Source organism: Chrysoperla carnea, chromosome 3, assembly GCF_905475395.1.
Source record: "Chrysoperla carnea chromosome 3, inChrCarn1.1, whole genome shotgun sequence".
Classification (NCBI taxonomy): Eukaryota; Metazoa; Arthropoda; class Insecta; order Neuroptera; family Chrysopidae; genus Chrysoperla; species Chrysoperla carnea.
Genome location: NC_058339.1, coordinates 80,449,270 through 80,467,887, shown reverse-complemented (window position 1 = coordinate 80,467,887; position 18,618 = coordinate 80,449,270). Strand labels below are relative to the sequence as shown.

General features: G+C 28.3%; 1 protein-coding gene across 2 annotated transcripts in view; it reads left to right on the top strand.

Annotated features, from left to right (window-relative positions):
• Positions 1–7,069: 7,069 nt before the first annotated feature.
• The window catches only part of LOC123296623 (serine/threonine-protein phosphatase 4 regulatory subunit 1-like), a 241,718-nt gene continuing 230,169 nt past the window's right edge, over positions 7,070–18,618 (top strand). For both annotated transcript variants that reach the window (XM_044878174.1, XM_044878173.1), the window contains exons 1-2: positions 7,070–7,306; positions 7,400–7,432. In XM_044878174.1, the coding sequence (XP_044734109.1) occupies positions 7,300–7,306; positions 7,400–7,432 (40 nt within the window). In that variant the 5' untranslated portion in view covers positions 7,070–7,299. The remainder of the gene's footprint in view (positions 7,307–7,399; positions 7,433–18,618) is intronic.

Here is an 18,618-nt window from a genome sequence, read left to right as displayed (position 1 = left end):
TTAAAAAAATAATCATTACTATCCATTTTTTTGTACTTTTGAATTGTTTCATCGAATATTGTACACTTAAAATATTTTTTCATTACAAGTTTTTTAATTTTATTTTTAATTCTTGAATTAAAAACTATTTCAAAATTTAAATACCGTCTAAATATTTTAAACCAATACCAAAGCAAATAAGACTTATTTTTGTTCGTACATGATTTTAAGGTTAGTATAAATTCGGAAATATTTGAAAAATGTTTCATCCGTCTATATTAGATGAAATTAGACTTAAAATATAAAAAAAAGATTTGATGACGTTTAGTGTCGAATTTTTTTGGGTTCAAAAGATCTTATATAGTGAGTTTCATCCAAATAGATAATAAAAAAAAGTATAAAGAAAAAACAAGTCTTTTAAAAGACTATGACTTGAAAACTATTCATCTTATCATTAAGTCGACTTTTTCGTGTTTTGTGGAATCGTTTAATTTACTTTGTCCAGTGAATTCAACCTAAACGAAAATAAACAATTTCGGTGTTAATTCTCGTTTTGATTGAAATTCACTGAAAAAGGTAAATTAAAGGATTCCAGAAAACACCAAAAGGTTTATTTGATGATAAGATGAATAGTTTTCAAGCTTTTAAGGACGTTCATTTACCACCCTGTTTTGCTATGTGCGTATAAGGGAAACACTAAGTTAATTTTAAATAAATAAAAAATTGAAAAATTTTGTGAAATTCTGAACATTTAGATAATAATTACTAACTGGTAATTAAGCTATCAATATATATAAACATGTATATATAAACATTGCTTTTTGTCACTTTTTAAACTTAAAACTTAACGAAATTAATTCGACAACCGTATATATTTTCTTAAATCATTTAAAATAATTTAAATTTTTAGTTCCCATGAATGTACGTCCTTAAAAGTTAGACGGAAGACGTTTTTTGATTATAAGTCGATAACTCCTTTTTAAATCGCCAATTGGGATTTTGAACCAAATATTTTTTTGACAAAAATGGAAAGATCATGTATAAGTTAAAACGCCCGACAAAAAAAAATGTTCGTAAAACATCGTTATGACGTAATAATGTTAAGTGAATAGTATACACTGTATACAATTATTAACATTATGACGTTACACGATCTTTTACGAATATTTTTTCTGTCGGACGTTTTCGTTTCTCTTTTGAAAAATTCCTTTATAACTGCCTGTAACTTTAAAATTATCATGAAAAAATAAAAACAGTTTTGTTTTTTAACTTATATATGATCTTTCCATTTTTGTCAACAAAAAAAAAAATTTTTTTTCATTCAAATTACCAATTGTAAACGAGAGCAATCGAAATCGGTCTAGCTAATGAATAATAATAACTTTTTATAAACTTAGCTAAATTATTTTTTTTGTTGATATTTTATATTTTTTAACAAAATGCAAGTGTAGGAATTTTTTCGGGGTTCAATCTACTTTATGAGGAGTAAAATTTCGGTTCTTGATTGGGTTGAAATTCACTATGTAAACAGAAACCAAAATCACAAAAATTAAATTTTGATGAATTAAGTCAAGATATTTTTGGTCACATGGGCAAGAGACGATTATTGAACAAATTTGAAATAGTTTTAAAATTCAATCAGAAAAATAATTATATTAAGAATTTTCGATTATTCAATCTAGCTCATCGAATAAATATCGAATGAACTGTCATTGTGATTGCTTTTCTTAATTAAAAAGACGAAAAATATTAATAATGATCGATAAATACGATCGAGCATTTGAATAAACGAGACGTTATATTTCATATTATTAAGACTATCTTCATGTTGCATTTAGAGAATGTATGTAAATTTAAAGAATTTTTAAAAACAATCATATTTTTCTGTAGTCGAAAATATTTTTTATTAAAATACACAAAAATAAGTAAAAGAGAGAACAGAGAGTAATAAATAACTATTTTCGAAAAGAATTATCATATTTTCAAAATATATTTATTAGAATGTGGTTACAGAATTTATTTTATAAGGAAAAATTTCAGACATTGTTGATTAATATAATGTCGTTTTATGCCAAAATCAAATTTTAATGATTAGTTAGTGAATGATTTTTGGTAACATAAGTGTTCTTTGTTTTGTTTAACAGTTTGGTAATTTGGAGAGCGTTATAAAAAGATCTTTTCATTTAGAAGTGATTATCTTTTGTTTCGGACAGTATGTCAAAAACTTATGTGATAAAATGAATAACAAATATCTTGCATCTTTGTCTAACTTATTACTGTCTGCCCGAAACAATAATGTATCGTAATAAAGGTCTATTTGTTAGAAAATATGTTTGAAGTTATACTTTTTTATCATGAAACCAGCCGTTAAACGAAATGTCACTCACAGTAGACAAGGATAGACAGATGACAGATTAAATGTCATCTATGAAAACACAAGATAGGTTAACTACAGTATGTATTATTCATAAATTATTATATTTGTTTATACCGAAGAAGTATAACTTTTTACGTACAGACATCCTTGTTTTGTTATCAATTTTAGTGGGAACATAATTAAGCCCCGCCTCATTTCTTACGGAGCTTAAAACGTAAATATTTGTTTTAAACTTTTGTTATCAAAATTAAAATTAACCTCTTTTGTTTTTAAATTATTTTGTAGACTTAACGTCTCTCTATTCATATTATATTAGTTTATGATTGATTTTCCAAATTGTGCGCCAAAACTATAGAAACTTTTATGTTACTGAAGAATATCTATCAGAAAAAGAAATTTAAACAAAAAAATAAATGTTAAACGTTCGATTATTTAATCAATATTTAATGTATAATTGGGAAATTATTAATTATGTTGTTTTAAGTGAGCAATAAAAAACGACGTTCGAAAATATTTCTTAGTTAGAAAGACAAAAAATTGTCTTAAATTCAGAAATGCGTATTTCTGCGAAAAATGTTCCTATCTTACTTTTTGTACTTTCATGTACTTTTTAAAAAGAACTCAAAAGTTATTATCATCTTAGAAAATGTGGGGAAAAATTTTCGATTTATTTTTACAATCTTAAAAAAAGAACTCCTAGTGCATGAAGACCGATATAATCATTGGCAAATTTGTATTTTCTCTTAATAAAATCGCTATTTAGTTTTAAAGCACGAGCTTTTTGAGCGACTATCAAAGCGAAATTGAAACTTTGGACTTTAAACTGCTTTATCTTCTTTCGTTATTGTTAGCCCTAGATAATAAACAGAAACTTATACTGTGGGAAATGTAAGGAAATATAATTCACCATGGCATTCATCCAATTTCAAACTTCAATTTCTTGAAACATATGAAAAACTAAAATGTGGGGCATACTGAGAGCTATTATTTTATCATTTTTGCGTTGTAATTTTATGTAAAACAGAAATTGAAGAAGTAAAAAGAAAAAAAAATTTTATATAGATAAATAAAGGTAAGAACGTCACAAAAGTCTCTTTTAGTTTTCAAATGATGTCTGATGTTTTTTTTTTCTGTGCGATTATTATTTTAGAACATACAGCGACAGTAAAATAACTTTTCATATAGCGATTTTTTTTTAAGAGAAAAAACTAGCTGGCCGTTAATAATTGATAAAGAAAATTCAATGAAAAATGAATTTGAAAACTCTTAGAATTATATTCTTAATTATACTCTTCTATACTTTATCAAATATTTCTACTGTCCGTTGATCAACACTCACTTAAAACAACAGAACTGTCGTATATTATTCTTAAATTTCTACTAAACAGATCAATTAAAAAAAATTAAAATTAATTTAGAATGAACCTTTTTCTCGAGAGAGATGCGGCTAATTAATAACTAGTTGGGGGTACCTACTTATTTGTAACCTCTTCTTATAAAATCAAACTTGAACTCTCAAGTGATTAATAACTTTGATTTGATTAAAAATGGCGATTGATTTGACTTTAACGTATTCTAGAAGTGAAAAAATATTTATTTCGTAATTAGTATCACGTAATCAAAAGTAATTTCATCGTACGGTTATAGATTCGCCTCTCCAGAAATTGGCAAAATCAAGAATTCAGTTTTAGATTTTAAAAGACTTTAGTTTTTTGTACAACTATTCTACATGAACTGATTTAAAATCCAGAAAACAACATTACTCTTTTAAAGGAAAAAGAACTGACTGGCAACAGTAAAAAATGTTAATTAATGTTTACAATCCCCTCCAACTCCAAGGCTGACGTTGAGTTATCAATATTTTTTAAGTCTTTTTATTGTTAATAGACGAAATTTTTTTGGTCTGTTTAGTGTAAAATACTATTTTTAAATGTAGCATCGTTTGAAAACAACTAGCATCACGCGTGTGCTAAACGAGCATGGTTCTACAAACATTTTTAATTTTTAAAAGAAGTAGGGGTTTAATTAAACAAAAGAATATTCATTAAATCATTCCTTATCTTCCTTTATATTTTTTATTTTAAAGAAAAAATAAACAAACTAGAATCACTAGTGATGTTAGATATTTTCATATGTACACAGCGAATAAAGTGGCCCATAGACGTTCCATGTTTTTGAAGTTTTAATATAACCAGAGGTGGATTATCCGTAAAGCAAACTAGGCACGTACCTGGAGATGCGAGTTTATGAAGGAAGCCGCCCGTGATAATTTTTAAACAAAGAGCTAGTTATGAGGTAAATACTAGTTAAACTTTATGATATTTATATGGCCGCTGGAAGGGCGCCGATGAGGGGCTTGCCTAAGGCATTCTGGACATTTAATCCACCTCTGGGTATAACAATTGGAACATGATCTTATATTAACGATCAAAACACTAAATGTCTATGAACTGCTTAAATATATATCATTGTTAATGTATAGAGAAAACCGTCGTGCCGGTTCACGATATTATGATTTTTTCTTAATTCGTGTAACTTAAAGCCTACTTTGCATTGATACAATAAGTAATAAAGCATCATACCGGGTGTTCAGAATAATTATTCCTAATTTTCGGGATATGCACACTTTATTCAAATAATACTTTCTGGAAATCAACTTGTTTTGTCAAAAAAAGTACCAAAATAACTTTTATAATATTTTAACAATCTTCTAGGTTCTGCTATGCCTTATTTTGTTCCATCGAAATAAACTCTAAATCCTAGAAGTGGTTTATTTTAATTAAATGATCATTCCTGAAACTTTATCATTCTACTTATTTATGAAATTTATGTCTCAAAGATCACTTATGCGATTTTATATATTCTTTCGACTAAACTTACTTCTTACTGTATCAATGGCTAAAATGCGTCTAAGGCCAGACGTACTATTTGACAGTAATCTCAAAACAACTGGAAATTTGAGTCGCGGTATGAAGGCCGTATTTAACACCTTTCTCCTATACGAAAATTAGATAGCCGGAGATTTCTCTTTCAAGAGGCTCGGGAAATATGTAATTTGTTAAGAGGCTCGAAAGGATGTCCGTCGCTTGACATCTCGTTGTCGAGAAAAAGGATTTTTGCATTTCTTATTCTAGTATCTTCTTATTTGAATTTCCAATTTATCCGTTTCTGAAATGACAGTCAAATACAACGCCTGAACTTAGTTCTAAAAATCATAAGGCTTAATTTGCTGGACTATCACACAATAACATTATTTTTTTATTCCGTATGTAATAAGTAGGTAACTGTTTTTAGATTTAAAGAAAAAAAACAAAATGGAGAATTATTAATTATTATTGTACTTTTATTCTTTTTTAATTTGATGTTTTTATTTAATTTTAATTTTCTTTTTTTTTGTCCTAAGCATTATTCAAATTTGTCAATGTTTAATTTCTGGGAATTAATCTAGTCAAATATATTATTCAAACAAAAAAAATTATAATACTATTAAAATATTTCGTTTTATTTGATAATTTTTTCATTTCCTTGGACTAAGACTAACAAATTGTTCATTCGTTATTTTTTAGCAGAGTAACCGCAAACCGGGAAAACGGGAATCATCAGAGATATGAACCGGAACTATGACTGAATTAGAGAAATCTTCAAAGTATCCAAAAATTTTAGATATTATCTCAAGATAGAGATCTCATTGTAGAAGATTTGAGCGATAAACATTGTATCTAGCTTCGATAAACTCCTGTAAATCAATCTAATTACATCTCATATTTTGAGGAAGGTATAAAGAATCTATGATTCTGGATGCAGCTACCTACATATCTGTAGAAGCCTAGAAATTTCAGCTCATATATTATTCTATGGCTCAGATTTCAATTTTAAAAATAAATGCCATAATATTTGCGACAAAGTTAAAACTTTGATATATAATCAAGAGATGGCTCGACACTTATTAAATTATTTTATTTGCGCAAAATTTTAAATATAAATGCAATAAATTCTAAATTTGATTTCGAATGGATATTTCTGTTTAACGCATTAAAACAAAAATAATGTTTTCGAAAATTATTTTAGCGTTTTAAATACCTTTAATCAAGCCTTAAAAGTATAAATTAAAAGAAATTAAGCATTTATTCGACAACATTGTTATTTCTAGTCATATAATATTTTCTTTAGTAAAGAAGGTGTATTAATTTTAAAAAACTTAATATCCATTGGGTATTGAGAAATTGGATTAATTGGATTTTCTTTATAGTTAAATTTTGATGATAATTGATAAAAAATAAAACAAACAAGAAATAAAAAGTAAATTTAAATTTGGAGCTTAAAAGTAAACTTAACAGATGGCTCGTCAAGTATTAATTTTTCGTCCATTTGTATTCTTTTATTTAATTTATTTACGTACAATTTTAAATAACAAGTAGAAAATGATTTTCATAAAATGTACAGTTTAATTTTGAATAAAAATTCGTCCTTCATACAATTCATTAATTAAATAAATGTAATGTTTTCGAAGATAACAATATCGTAGTATCTTTTGAATGCAACTTAAATCGAAATGAAAAATCATGAGACATAGAAATAAGATAATAAAAGGTATTCTACATACTTCTAATCACTTTTTGTTTTTAAATTACTTCTTCGTAAACAAATAAATAAGAGAAAAATACATGTTTAAAAATAGAAATGAAAATGTTTGGTCAACACACTATGTTTACAACATTTATTCGGCGGCATAGGTACTAATATATATGTGTATTTTTTGTAAATTAAAAATAAATACCAAAAAAAATTCTAAATAATTTTCGACTATTGTCAAAATAAAAGTTTATTTATTATTTAAAAAAAATTAAAATACTAATTACGTTATATTTATTCGATACGGTTATTTTCCAACCAATCACGTGTACAGTTGGTATATATATATAGTGTTTTAATGAGTGTTCAACATGGCGGGTGAGTATCTTGAAAATTTTGTGCAATGTTGCAAGTTATTTGACATCAAAAATTAAGATGACATTAAAATCAATTTTCTTTTAATTTTCACAGACGTATCGAATTATATAGAAGAATATGATGAAGGTAAGTGTTTTCATTTTTCAATTGACATTAATGTCCAAAAAAATTTTTGTGTGTGTTTTCAGACTTTTGACGGATACATTACGCATTTTCGTCGAAATGAAATTTTTTTGTTTGTTTGTTTTATTTGATTTATTTTGTGATTTAGTTTTGTAATTTGTTTTCGAACATGAGGATTGAAATTATTTTGACATGCTTGTTCAGTTTTTTAATGTCATAGCGAAAATTTGATGTATTCGTCGAAAGTGATGTAGTTTGTTTTTTGATGTGTTTTTCAAGTTAGTGACTTGAAAATTTTAGTTCAATTATGTTGAATTCGGTAATTTAATTCATGATTAACATTTTTTGATTAAATTATCTAATTTTCAATTTTGTGTTTTGATTTAAATTTAAATAACAGCTAAAGTTATTTAAACCTTCATAAGTTTGGCATCAATTTAATTGCGATTTACAATAAATTTTACTAATTAAGTTGTTTTTATTAACATGATGAGTAATTTTTTTTTAAATCAATGTATTTTGAGAATGGATGGGTCAATGAACAGTAAATTAACTAGATGGTGTTACTATTGTTATGATCAAAGACATTTTATACCTATCATAGAGAATGAATAAATATATCGGCATAGAGGATGTATTTGTGGCCACTAGCGTTCTCTATCGTTACTCCTTATAAATTATTCGTTAATAGCGCGTTTTTTATTTTAATGTGATTAAAAAAAAATTATGAACAAACAAAAACTAAATACGTTTTATTTAGGGTTCTGTACCAAAAATATTGATTTATTTAAATGATTAATAATAATTTTTACCTCAATTAGAAAATTTATCAAAGGAAATTATTTATTTTTAGTGATGTAAAAATTCATTTGCTTGAAAGTCGAGAACTCTGCCGATGTTTCACAATTGCCTTCTTTAATGCTTGTTAAATGAACTGTCAGAAACTGTTCTAATCACCATCCCCCATACATGCAAATTTTTTGGATAGTTTTAAGTTCTCCATTCATTAGAGAAAATACTATATTTTGGTATTATGACAACTCGTTGGAAACCGCACACTTTCCAACAAAAAATATACCGTCTTTATTTTAAGAAAATGGCAACTACAGATGCCATGTTTGTTTTTGACGTCACCTGGCCTATGGCCCGTAGGCTGCCAATATTTGAATCTTACGAGATAAGAAGTAACATTTCCAATTTTCATCTGATAGCCGACTCTCCTTGAAGTCGTGTAAAAATGCCCTAATTAACAAAATTTCTAAGTTTCCTAATGTAAAAGCTGATGTTTATGGAAATTTTGAGATTCAGGAAAATTTTAGACTGAATTAGAGAAAATGTTAAAATTATCCTGGGATGAAATTTGAAGCACTGTTTCTTTATCGCTTACTATAGTCAATAGTTCCCTCTGCCTCTCTGAAAATTGCATGAAACTAAAATTCAAACAATGGTTTCCAGTGGTATTTTTCATTAAATTAGATCATCTTCAATCACTTTGAAAATAAATTTTATTATTTTTTAAGTTCTAAAATAATATTTCAGATCTCATTTTTTTGAAGAATTTGTTTTAGAAAACTAATCAATATCTATAGACTTAAGGTGTAAAATATTGCATTAGTGTATTTCATCCCCATATTTACAGGAACTATTACAATTTGGACCATTTATTATCGTTTATGTTGACAATAATCAACCAGTGTTTGTTGTTTTAGTTGAATTAATGCCAACATGATAATTGTAATTTATTCCATATTAAATTCAATTTAACAGGGTGTGTTTTGTATTTTACAATCCGCTCTGTGCATTTTCTAGCTGGTGCAGAACATAACTTAAAAAAATCGAAAAAAAGTTTTTCAAGCAATCTACAAAATTAAGTTAAATGAGAAAGTTGTAGAGAAAAAAAAAACTATCGAATGACATAAACGGGATACAATTTTATTGGTTATTACCCGTGAAAATCTCCAAATTTCATCGAAAATCGTTGTTTTTGTTTTTTGTTTGCACAGTGCACGATTCAATTTTTATTATAATTATTTGTAATTAACACAAAATACATCCTCTACATCGTAAAAAACGGGCAATTTTGAGAAAATTAAAAAAAAATTGAGAATTACGTCCTTTATAGCAAATTTTCAGAAAAAAGGTCTTTTTTTAAATTGACCATTGCCCAGAATTTTGATGGCCTAACTATACTATCTTGGGCTTAAATTCTTGAAGGATTGTATTATCATTTGCGACAATAAAAATGTTTTTTCTTGTTTTATTACTCGTATTTTCGGAAAAAGTGTGACTACAAATTGCAACTCTAGTGCTTTCTGGAAGGCTTTATTAACAATAAGATCGGTTTTCTTACTATGACGTCAATCTCGATGAAATTAAATTTATAAATACGATTTTCCTATCTTTATATACACTTCGTATTAAAATCAATTGACGCAAGTTGCAGTAGGGTAGTATAACAGTATTGAGATGGGATAGAGTTTAGTCAAATGTAGAAGCTAGTTTCTCTTATTTAAATGCACTAAATTACAGGAAAATTTCTTAAAATTTTTACGTTAAACTTTTTTTTTTTAAAATTAATATTACGAAGTTATAACGCGTGAATGTTGCAATCACTGGGTGCAAGATTAATAAAAAAGAAGTATACGTAGTGTAAGTAGAAGTATACGATTTCCGGAAGAAATGAAACAATTTTTGTAATTTTAAATAGGATTCGTAATCAGTGACCAAAAATAGCATCTAGAGCACAGTTTGGACAATAAATACAAATTTTGCCAAATAGTGAAATTTTTATGCCAAATTCACTATTCCGGTCAAAAAGTGCACACTCTTCTGAATAAACTACAGAATCGGTGTAATCTGACATCGTATTCGTGTTCAACGACCAATAATACCTACTATATAATAATTTTAAGCCAAAATAAGCATTTCAAAAAATTTTGGCTAACTGGGACCCTATGCCTCCACTGGAACCCTACCCCTAGGGTCCAATAATAAACACATTACAAAAATTTTCTTTAAAATACTTGCTGTCTCCCAACTTTAATTACAATGCATCCCGGTTTATTAACTGTATTAACAGTGGCACTATGATATTTTGAATAAATTGAAAAAAAAAATTAGTTAACTGCGAGCCTCGATACTGCTATACTACCTTAAGATGCATTTGACTATAGCTATACATCTTTGGAATATAATACTAAAATATGTATATTTTACCACACCCGCCAAATGATACGCACTCTCGCTTTAGAGTTTAGGTTTAGAGTATGGACGAAGAGCATGTTGTACTGTGTACCTACTGTATTCTGTGTACTCGTTTACGTATTGTAGACATACATACAGCATCATCTCCACCTCAGTATATCGATCTCAATGATGAGAGTAAGGTAAATGCACCCGATCAGTGGCGACACATTCGAGACATGTGGCGACGCTATTAACTACACCAAAAATACCAAACAGATTCATCTCACTCTAACCACTACCACTCTACACCATAACATTGAAATGTGAAAATGCTTGTGAAAACATATCCGCCGCGACGCTCACGACTGTAATCTAAATTGTATATCGTCCATTCTTCTCAACTAATTATTTTTTTTCGAACGCGATTTTTTTTTGTATATCGATAAAAAAAAACCGAATATTTTATTTATTTTCTCTATTAAACCGGCAAAATTCGGTGTTGTGTATGTTTATATATATGAGTTCGATTCCCCGAAACTAGAATTTTCTAAATTATTTGTTATTATTGGGGTGTTAACCTTCAGACAGTGAGTATTGACCTCTAAACTATGTATATATATGTTTTACGCCTTTTTTTGGAGATGCCGAATATTTTTGAGCATTATTTTTTTCGCTTTTGAATGTTTTATTTATTTTTCTGTTTCTGTTGATTTTTGGTACGATATGTCAGAAGTGATGAGGCGTGGTGTCGAAATTTATATGTATGTACTTGTAAGGTTAAATGGGCGTTTTCTTTTGTAAATTTTTGATTGAAATGTTGGTACTTCGGTTTTTGGTGTGACGGAATCTCATACGATCGTGTCTTGAATAATTCACATAACGTTTCCAATTGATTTTGTGACAATTAAAATGAAAATTCGCTCTTTTGTTTTTTGAGTCTGCGTTTTTCTAACTTATTGGAGACACAATTGTGTGGAATGTATCGATTTTTCTAAACTAGTATTTATTACAACTACTTGTTGCATTTTAATATTTAGTTCGAAAAAAACTTTTCTGATTTGATATTCGAAAAATTTTTCGATAAGAATTTACGATGTGTTTTTGGATTTTAATTAAATGATGCTAACAGGTGGCTTAGATTTTTTAATTGAAAATTTTTGAAATTTATTTTTTATTTCGAAACTTTTTCGATTCATTTTATAATTAGTTCCTTGCATTTGAGAGATTTTTCTACATCAATTGAGAATAAATGCAAAATTTTTCTAATTGTATCTGTTTTTTTTTAACTAGAATTAGACTACAAATTGTATTTCTGGGCGTGGGTATTTAAAAAGAATTTATTAAAACTGGCTTCATCAGGTTTTCTAAAACATTTACGTTACATCGGGAGGATGAAAATCATGTTTAAATAATGTTTTGAAATTTTTCTTATTGAATCAATTTTTTCAAGCAAACAGTCTTAGATCCAATCCGTAAAATTTAGGGCTCAATGTTTTCAAGCGATTATTGAACTTAAATATGGATTCAAATTTTTTAATATATGTTAATATTTTGAAATCGATTTGCGGGAAAGCGTCATTAATTCATTGAAACCAGCCTATTTAAACTTGGTTAAACTTCTTCTTGGTTAAATTCTCAATTGGTTAAACTTCTTTTTTCTATCTCTATAATTAAGTTGTACAGTTTTTTGACAAAACGGTATAACCTGAAACATATTTTTAAATTGTGCCTTACGAAAATTTTAAATTATTGAATCTTTTTTGAGAAATATACCAATTCATACCATTTTTGGAAGTAATCTTTTAAGTCACAACTCTTTGATGTTTGATTTGATACCAAATCTTTTCCCGGAAGAAGCTGTTTTGAATTATTTCGAGTAATGTGGAGCCTTTACAATTTTCATGGTATGACACAAGTCTTGGAAACAAACGCTGTAATAAATGATCTAGTCATTGGCAATAAAATTATTTGACGAAATTTATAGATACTTGTTATACCATGTATATGAAATATACCAAGGTATACTAAGTTTAGTCCCAAGTTTGTAACGCTTAAAAATATTGATGCTATGAACAAAGTTTTGGTATAGGTGTTCATAAAATCACCTAATTAGTCGATTTTCAGTTGTCCGGCCGTCCGTCCGTCAACTTGATAACTCAAAAACGAAAAGAGACATCAAGCTGAAATTTGTATAGCGTGCTAAGGACGTAAAAAGTGAGGCCGAGATCGTAAATGAGCAACATAGGTCAATTTAGTCTTGGATCCGTAGGACCCATCTTTAAACCGTTAGAGATAGAACAAAAGTTTAAATGTTTCTTAAAAAAAATAAACAACTTCCAACAATTCTAGACGTCCAACAATTTGATTTCGGAACTATATAAAGTCTGATAACCTCTAATACAAGCTTGTACGAGCAAGCACGGCCTGCCGTTTTCAGGTTTTGGAGTATTTAATACAACCAATTTTTCCATTTTTGGTTTATTTTCTTTAGGAAAAAATCTCAGTTCCTAATGGCATGTATATCATGGTTAGTTTATATGGCAATACCTCTTCCCTGGTTGTATCTTTATAGACGTTTATGTACCTAATTTGGCCCAATAATTTTCAAAGGAATATGAAAAAACATTAAAATTTCGTGATGCATACTTTATTTTTTAAAATTTAGATTTAAAAAATTATCAGTTAATGCGTAGTTTTTGGGCAAAAATTTCTTACCGTGTAGAGTGAAACCAAACTTGACACCCAACGTTGAACAGTGTCTTGGTCCCAATCTTGATCTGATGCCCAACAATCTCGCCATTTTTGAAACCATATTAAGATAGTACGAGTGCCAAGGCAAGCTTAGAATTCTGGTTCAAATTATTTGTACCTTATTTTTAAACTTTGATGATGAATGTAGAAAATGAGAATACAATATTTCGATATCTGCCTTGGTTTTCGAAATATCGAAAGCTTAATAATTAACAAAATTTTCTGTTTCGATATTTTGAAAATACTCCAGATATCGATAAATTTTATTCTTACTTTTCGTCTTATATTGCCAAGTTATAACATTATTCACCATCAAAATTTAAAAAATAATTTTATTTAATTTGTGTCCCCAATAACGTGCTCATACAGCCTTAATTAGTCGGACACAACGGATTTTTTTGTTTGTTTTAAATAATTTATTAAGGTTTTAACTTTACTTTTTAATTGCCACCGACTAGTTTTGGAGAAATCTATGAAAACATATCATCCATCTACCGTTTTTTCATATGACGAATGTTAAATATGCCTACTTTTGAAATCATTTATTTATTTAAATAATCGAACAACCCGTCAATAAATTATCAGAATTGATTTAGACTTTTTCCAACTTCGTATTTTAAAAAAATCAAGCTTTTTATCCAAAATTGACCTGGCACTCGTACATCCTTAACTATAAAATCAATTTCAAAAAGAAATGAATAAACATATAAAAAAAAGACATTGTATTATAACACACTGCATTAAAATTATCGAATTATTTTCAATTTGATTAAATTATGAAAGAAAAATTAGAATAGGAAAATTAATACATAATTTGTATAGAGATGGGGGTGTTATTAGCTGGTGTGTCATGACACACACAGACACAGTCAGTGTGTCACACACATCATGTGGACAGTAAAACAGCTTTTTACAACCGTATGTTTGCATGGATCTATGGATGTATGAATGCATGTATTATCGTTTGCATAAAATGTATTATGGTCATTTAATGTCATAGGACACCAGATGAAAATGCAATTTCACTAATGTACATACAGACATACATATAAAAGGAAATCGGGTGTGGCGTTATTCACATAGTTCCCATATATATGTATAACAAAGGCTATACGTTATATATTGGACAAAGTGTTTCAAAATTGGGAATATCTTATTTGAGGAGTATCTACTCCAAATAGAAGGTCACGTGCTAGAGTTTGTATGCCTCCCGGCGATGAACTATGGGAAGTAGAGTAATATACATCGTCCGAATCTTCTCTTCTTCAATTCTTTATTAATGGTTCGCCCTTCCGAACAGAAAGAAATGAATGACGTTTTGCCTCTATTTATCAACTGCGAATATTTCTATTCCCTGGCTCGATTAGGAAGCGTCCATAAACTACGTGGCTAAATTCTATTCTCTTTGGAAGGCCTATCGTAGGCTTTAATAAAATCCCCCCTTCGGATGGAACGTAGTTTTTGTTATTATCAAACAAAGAAGACATTTTGTATATTCTGAAATACTAGCATTACGGTATTGTAAGAATATCGCAACTTAAACTGCAAATTATTTCCATTTTGCCCAAAAAAATATATGAAAAAAACTACTTTTGCTTGATTCTCCTGGCGTATCACAACTTAAATTTTAAACTAATACCTTCTTCCTCTTGATTAATAATGGTAGATGACTATTTTTTTCGTGCTTGTACCAGAACTTTTATTTTCTGGATTCTAAGTTTATGCAGATCTGCCTGTAACCTCATTGAACCACTTTTTTCTTAGTAGGCTGGTCGATTATCAGGTTTAGTGATTTATACGTAACTTATGTCGTAATTTTCTCTTAATTCATTCGTTCAATATGTTTCAACCATCTAAAGGTTTCATGCTTCAAAATATCAATAATAGCTGTTCGTAGATTCTAAATTAACCCAAATTTTTGGATCTGAAGTTTTTTTATAATACCAAGCCCGTCTTATAGAACTAAAACAAATTCAATTTCATGAAAGGATTTTATTTTAAAATAATCGCTGCAGATATAGTCGTCCTAAATTTGAGGATTTTCATTTTCCGATGGCTATTTTTATAGCGCCAAAAGAAGAAATGATATAAAGGGAGAATTTTGCACGCAAATATTGCAAAGGGACGAAGATAGAGAAACCATGTTTTTGCGAGAGCTAGCGACATTTTCGAGACAACTTTTTTTAAGACGACTATCAGATATTTGCTTCCTGATTGAACTTAGCTATTATTGAAGTACGTATTACATCTGAAAGCTGTTATACAAATTATTTTAATTTGTTGCCTGACAAATTAAAATTATATTCCTTAATTAAAAAACAAAAATTAGAATAATATCTGGCGCGGTGTTAGTAACGGAATGAATGTCCAGCAATTATACGTCTTTTTTCGGGAATGCGTACTAGTAAACGCACTTAACACAATCGCTCGCAGGTGTCAGTACTTCATCTCTACCTTATTTCAGTGAGAAAAGAAATATCCAAAAGGTAGCCGTTTTGAAATAAACTATTTCATGGGGCTGTTGGTAGGTAATATATTTTGAGAAGCCTTGTAAAATCTACTATTAACTATTATATTGATCTATATAGTAGATAGGTACTCGTATCTACTTACCTACTCTGTGATGATGCACAAGGTATCAACTATCTCACTCAGTTATATCGGTTATGAAAATATCTGTTTATCATTTTCTTCTTATTGATGATAAATTTAAGTTTTTTGTGTTATATTGCATTTGACTTGTGGTCTATGTAAGTTTTTCTTTAGTTATTTTTTTTATGTTTTTAATATGGAGTACAAGGTTTTTTCTTTTTGTATTTTCAAACTCATTTTCTTACCTATAACGCTGTCCAAGTTATAATCTTCAAAGAAGTTTAAACTTCAAAGTAGCTTTGAAGGCTTAACAATGCTTTTAAGTAAAAATTACAATAATTGAACTAGATTAATAAGAACGAAAAAGGAATCAATTAAAATATTATTCGTGTTAAATTTCTTTTTTTGCCCCAATTTCCTAGATCAGTTTTTGGTATTTTATAAATACGTATTTCGACTACCAAGTAGTCATGATCAGTATGAATTTGCTAATCGTAATTACTCTTATGTTACTTGTTGCTAATTTTGTGGCTGACTGCACAATTTGGATTATTCGATACATTATTTGTATCGAATAAATATTTTTCGTAGATTTATACGAATAAAATAACGCAAATAAAAAAGGCATGATTTATTGTTTAATCGAATAATTATTCCGATAAAAAATTAATCCAATAATGTCCACCTCTGATTGAGTGCTGTATTTGATCTTTTCGATTTTGCGATAATCTGATTTTTGCAATTTTATTAATAAACTCAAAATTTTTGTTGTCCTTACTTTTGGAATATATAGGTTAAAGAAAACAAAAATAAAAAAAATCCAGTGTTACTGTCGACTAAATAAGCATTTTCGGAGTTACAGCCGAAAAATTATGGTTAATATTAAATTTTGGCCGATATAATAGAAAATATTCGGACAATCGTAAAAAGAATTTGTATTTTTTGGATCTAATTTACCATACCCACCCAGTTTTATCGACTTTAAGGCAAAAAAAAAAATTAAATATTTAAGAAAATTTGAAAAAAAATCGAGAACATTTTATGCCTCCAACTTCGATAAAACTCAATTTGAAGAGAGGATGCATAGTTTGAAATGACATATCGTCTATTCAAATGAACCGGATTTTTGTTTCATAATTGCTCTACAAAAACATTTTTTTTTTTTAAATTGGTGAAATTTTTTTACCGCTTAAATCACAAAAAATCAAAAATTTTGCTTTCAATTTGAATGAAAATAAAGGGAGATAATTAAAGAAAATTCAATTAACACCCGTAAACCACGGCCATTAACGTACAATTTTCTAGGTATCTACTAAAATCCTATGATACTTTGAAAATATAAAAATGAAGCATTTATACCTTTTACGACATTAAACTTCACTTTGGCTTAAAAAAAATTCGGAATTGTCAGGGAATACTAAAAATAGATTCTTGTTGCCGCTCCATACAACCAACAAGTTGTTATATCTGTTACCTTTCAGGCAATTCGGTAAAATTAAGTGAAAATAACAATTATGATTATAAATTCATATTAAATTTTACCCTTTTATTTTTTACTTGTAAGAATATAACAGCTTAAAACAATGACATACCCTAATTACGCAACCCTAATAATAAAGCCCTACACATAATAAAAAAGTATTTTCAAAGGTAATCATATGATATACTTAAAATTTAGTGAATAGTAAAAGAATTTCACATATACAGTCAAAACCTATTATAACGACGAATCGAGCCAAATTTGAAAATCCTCGGCTGAAATATAAATATATACAGGGTGTCCCGTGACTCGATATACATAGTTAAGAATGTATTCTTTGGACAATTTTAAGTCGAAAATGTGTATATACTTTTTTCCAAAATCCAATAGTTAAGGAGTAATGGGCTCTATTGAATTTAACTAATAAAGACATTATTTATTGTTTTTTTTAATCAAAAATTGTTTTTCGTACACCTACTAGAAGGACTATCTTCGACAATTTTAAGAATTACTCTTTTCTGCCAAATGACAATGCACATTTAAGTACACTTTTTTATTAGCAATTATTCGATCAGGAAACCCCCGTTGATATTTCTACACTGACGCTCTTGCATTTCCGTCACAATATCCGTAAATAAAGGAAATATTGGTATATTCTGGATTTGTAAATTTAGTCATTAAATTAATCTTAAATTACTACATAAAAATAAAAAGCACAACCATAACCAATCAAATGTCACCATAACAACAATATGACAAAACAAATATATAGTTTACCAGATTAATTTAATAATAAGTTTACTTCTCTTTACTATTATCTTTGGAGACATAATAGTGCCCATAACTCCTTAACTATATAGTTTTAGACAAAAGTATATAAGGCACTTTAGACTTAAAATTGTCCAAAGAATACGTTCTTAAGCTATGTACATCGAGTCATGAGACACCCTGTATATATCTGAATAAACATCAAATCTGATAACGCGACCAACTTTCCTTCGAATTAGTTTCCTTCAGTCGAGTTCACTTTATTTTGTTCATTGGGCTTGTTTCCAACTTATCTTTTAACGACCGAACCTTCATTTTTTCTCGGAATAGGATAATTGTTAGTGAGTCATCAAATTAGCTCTTAATGAGATTTCTCTGTGGAAGATAATTCGTTATACATTTGTGAGGAAAG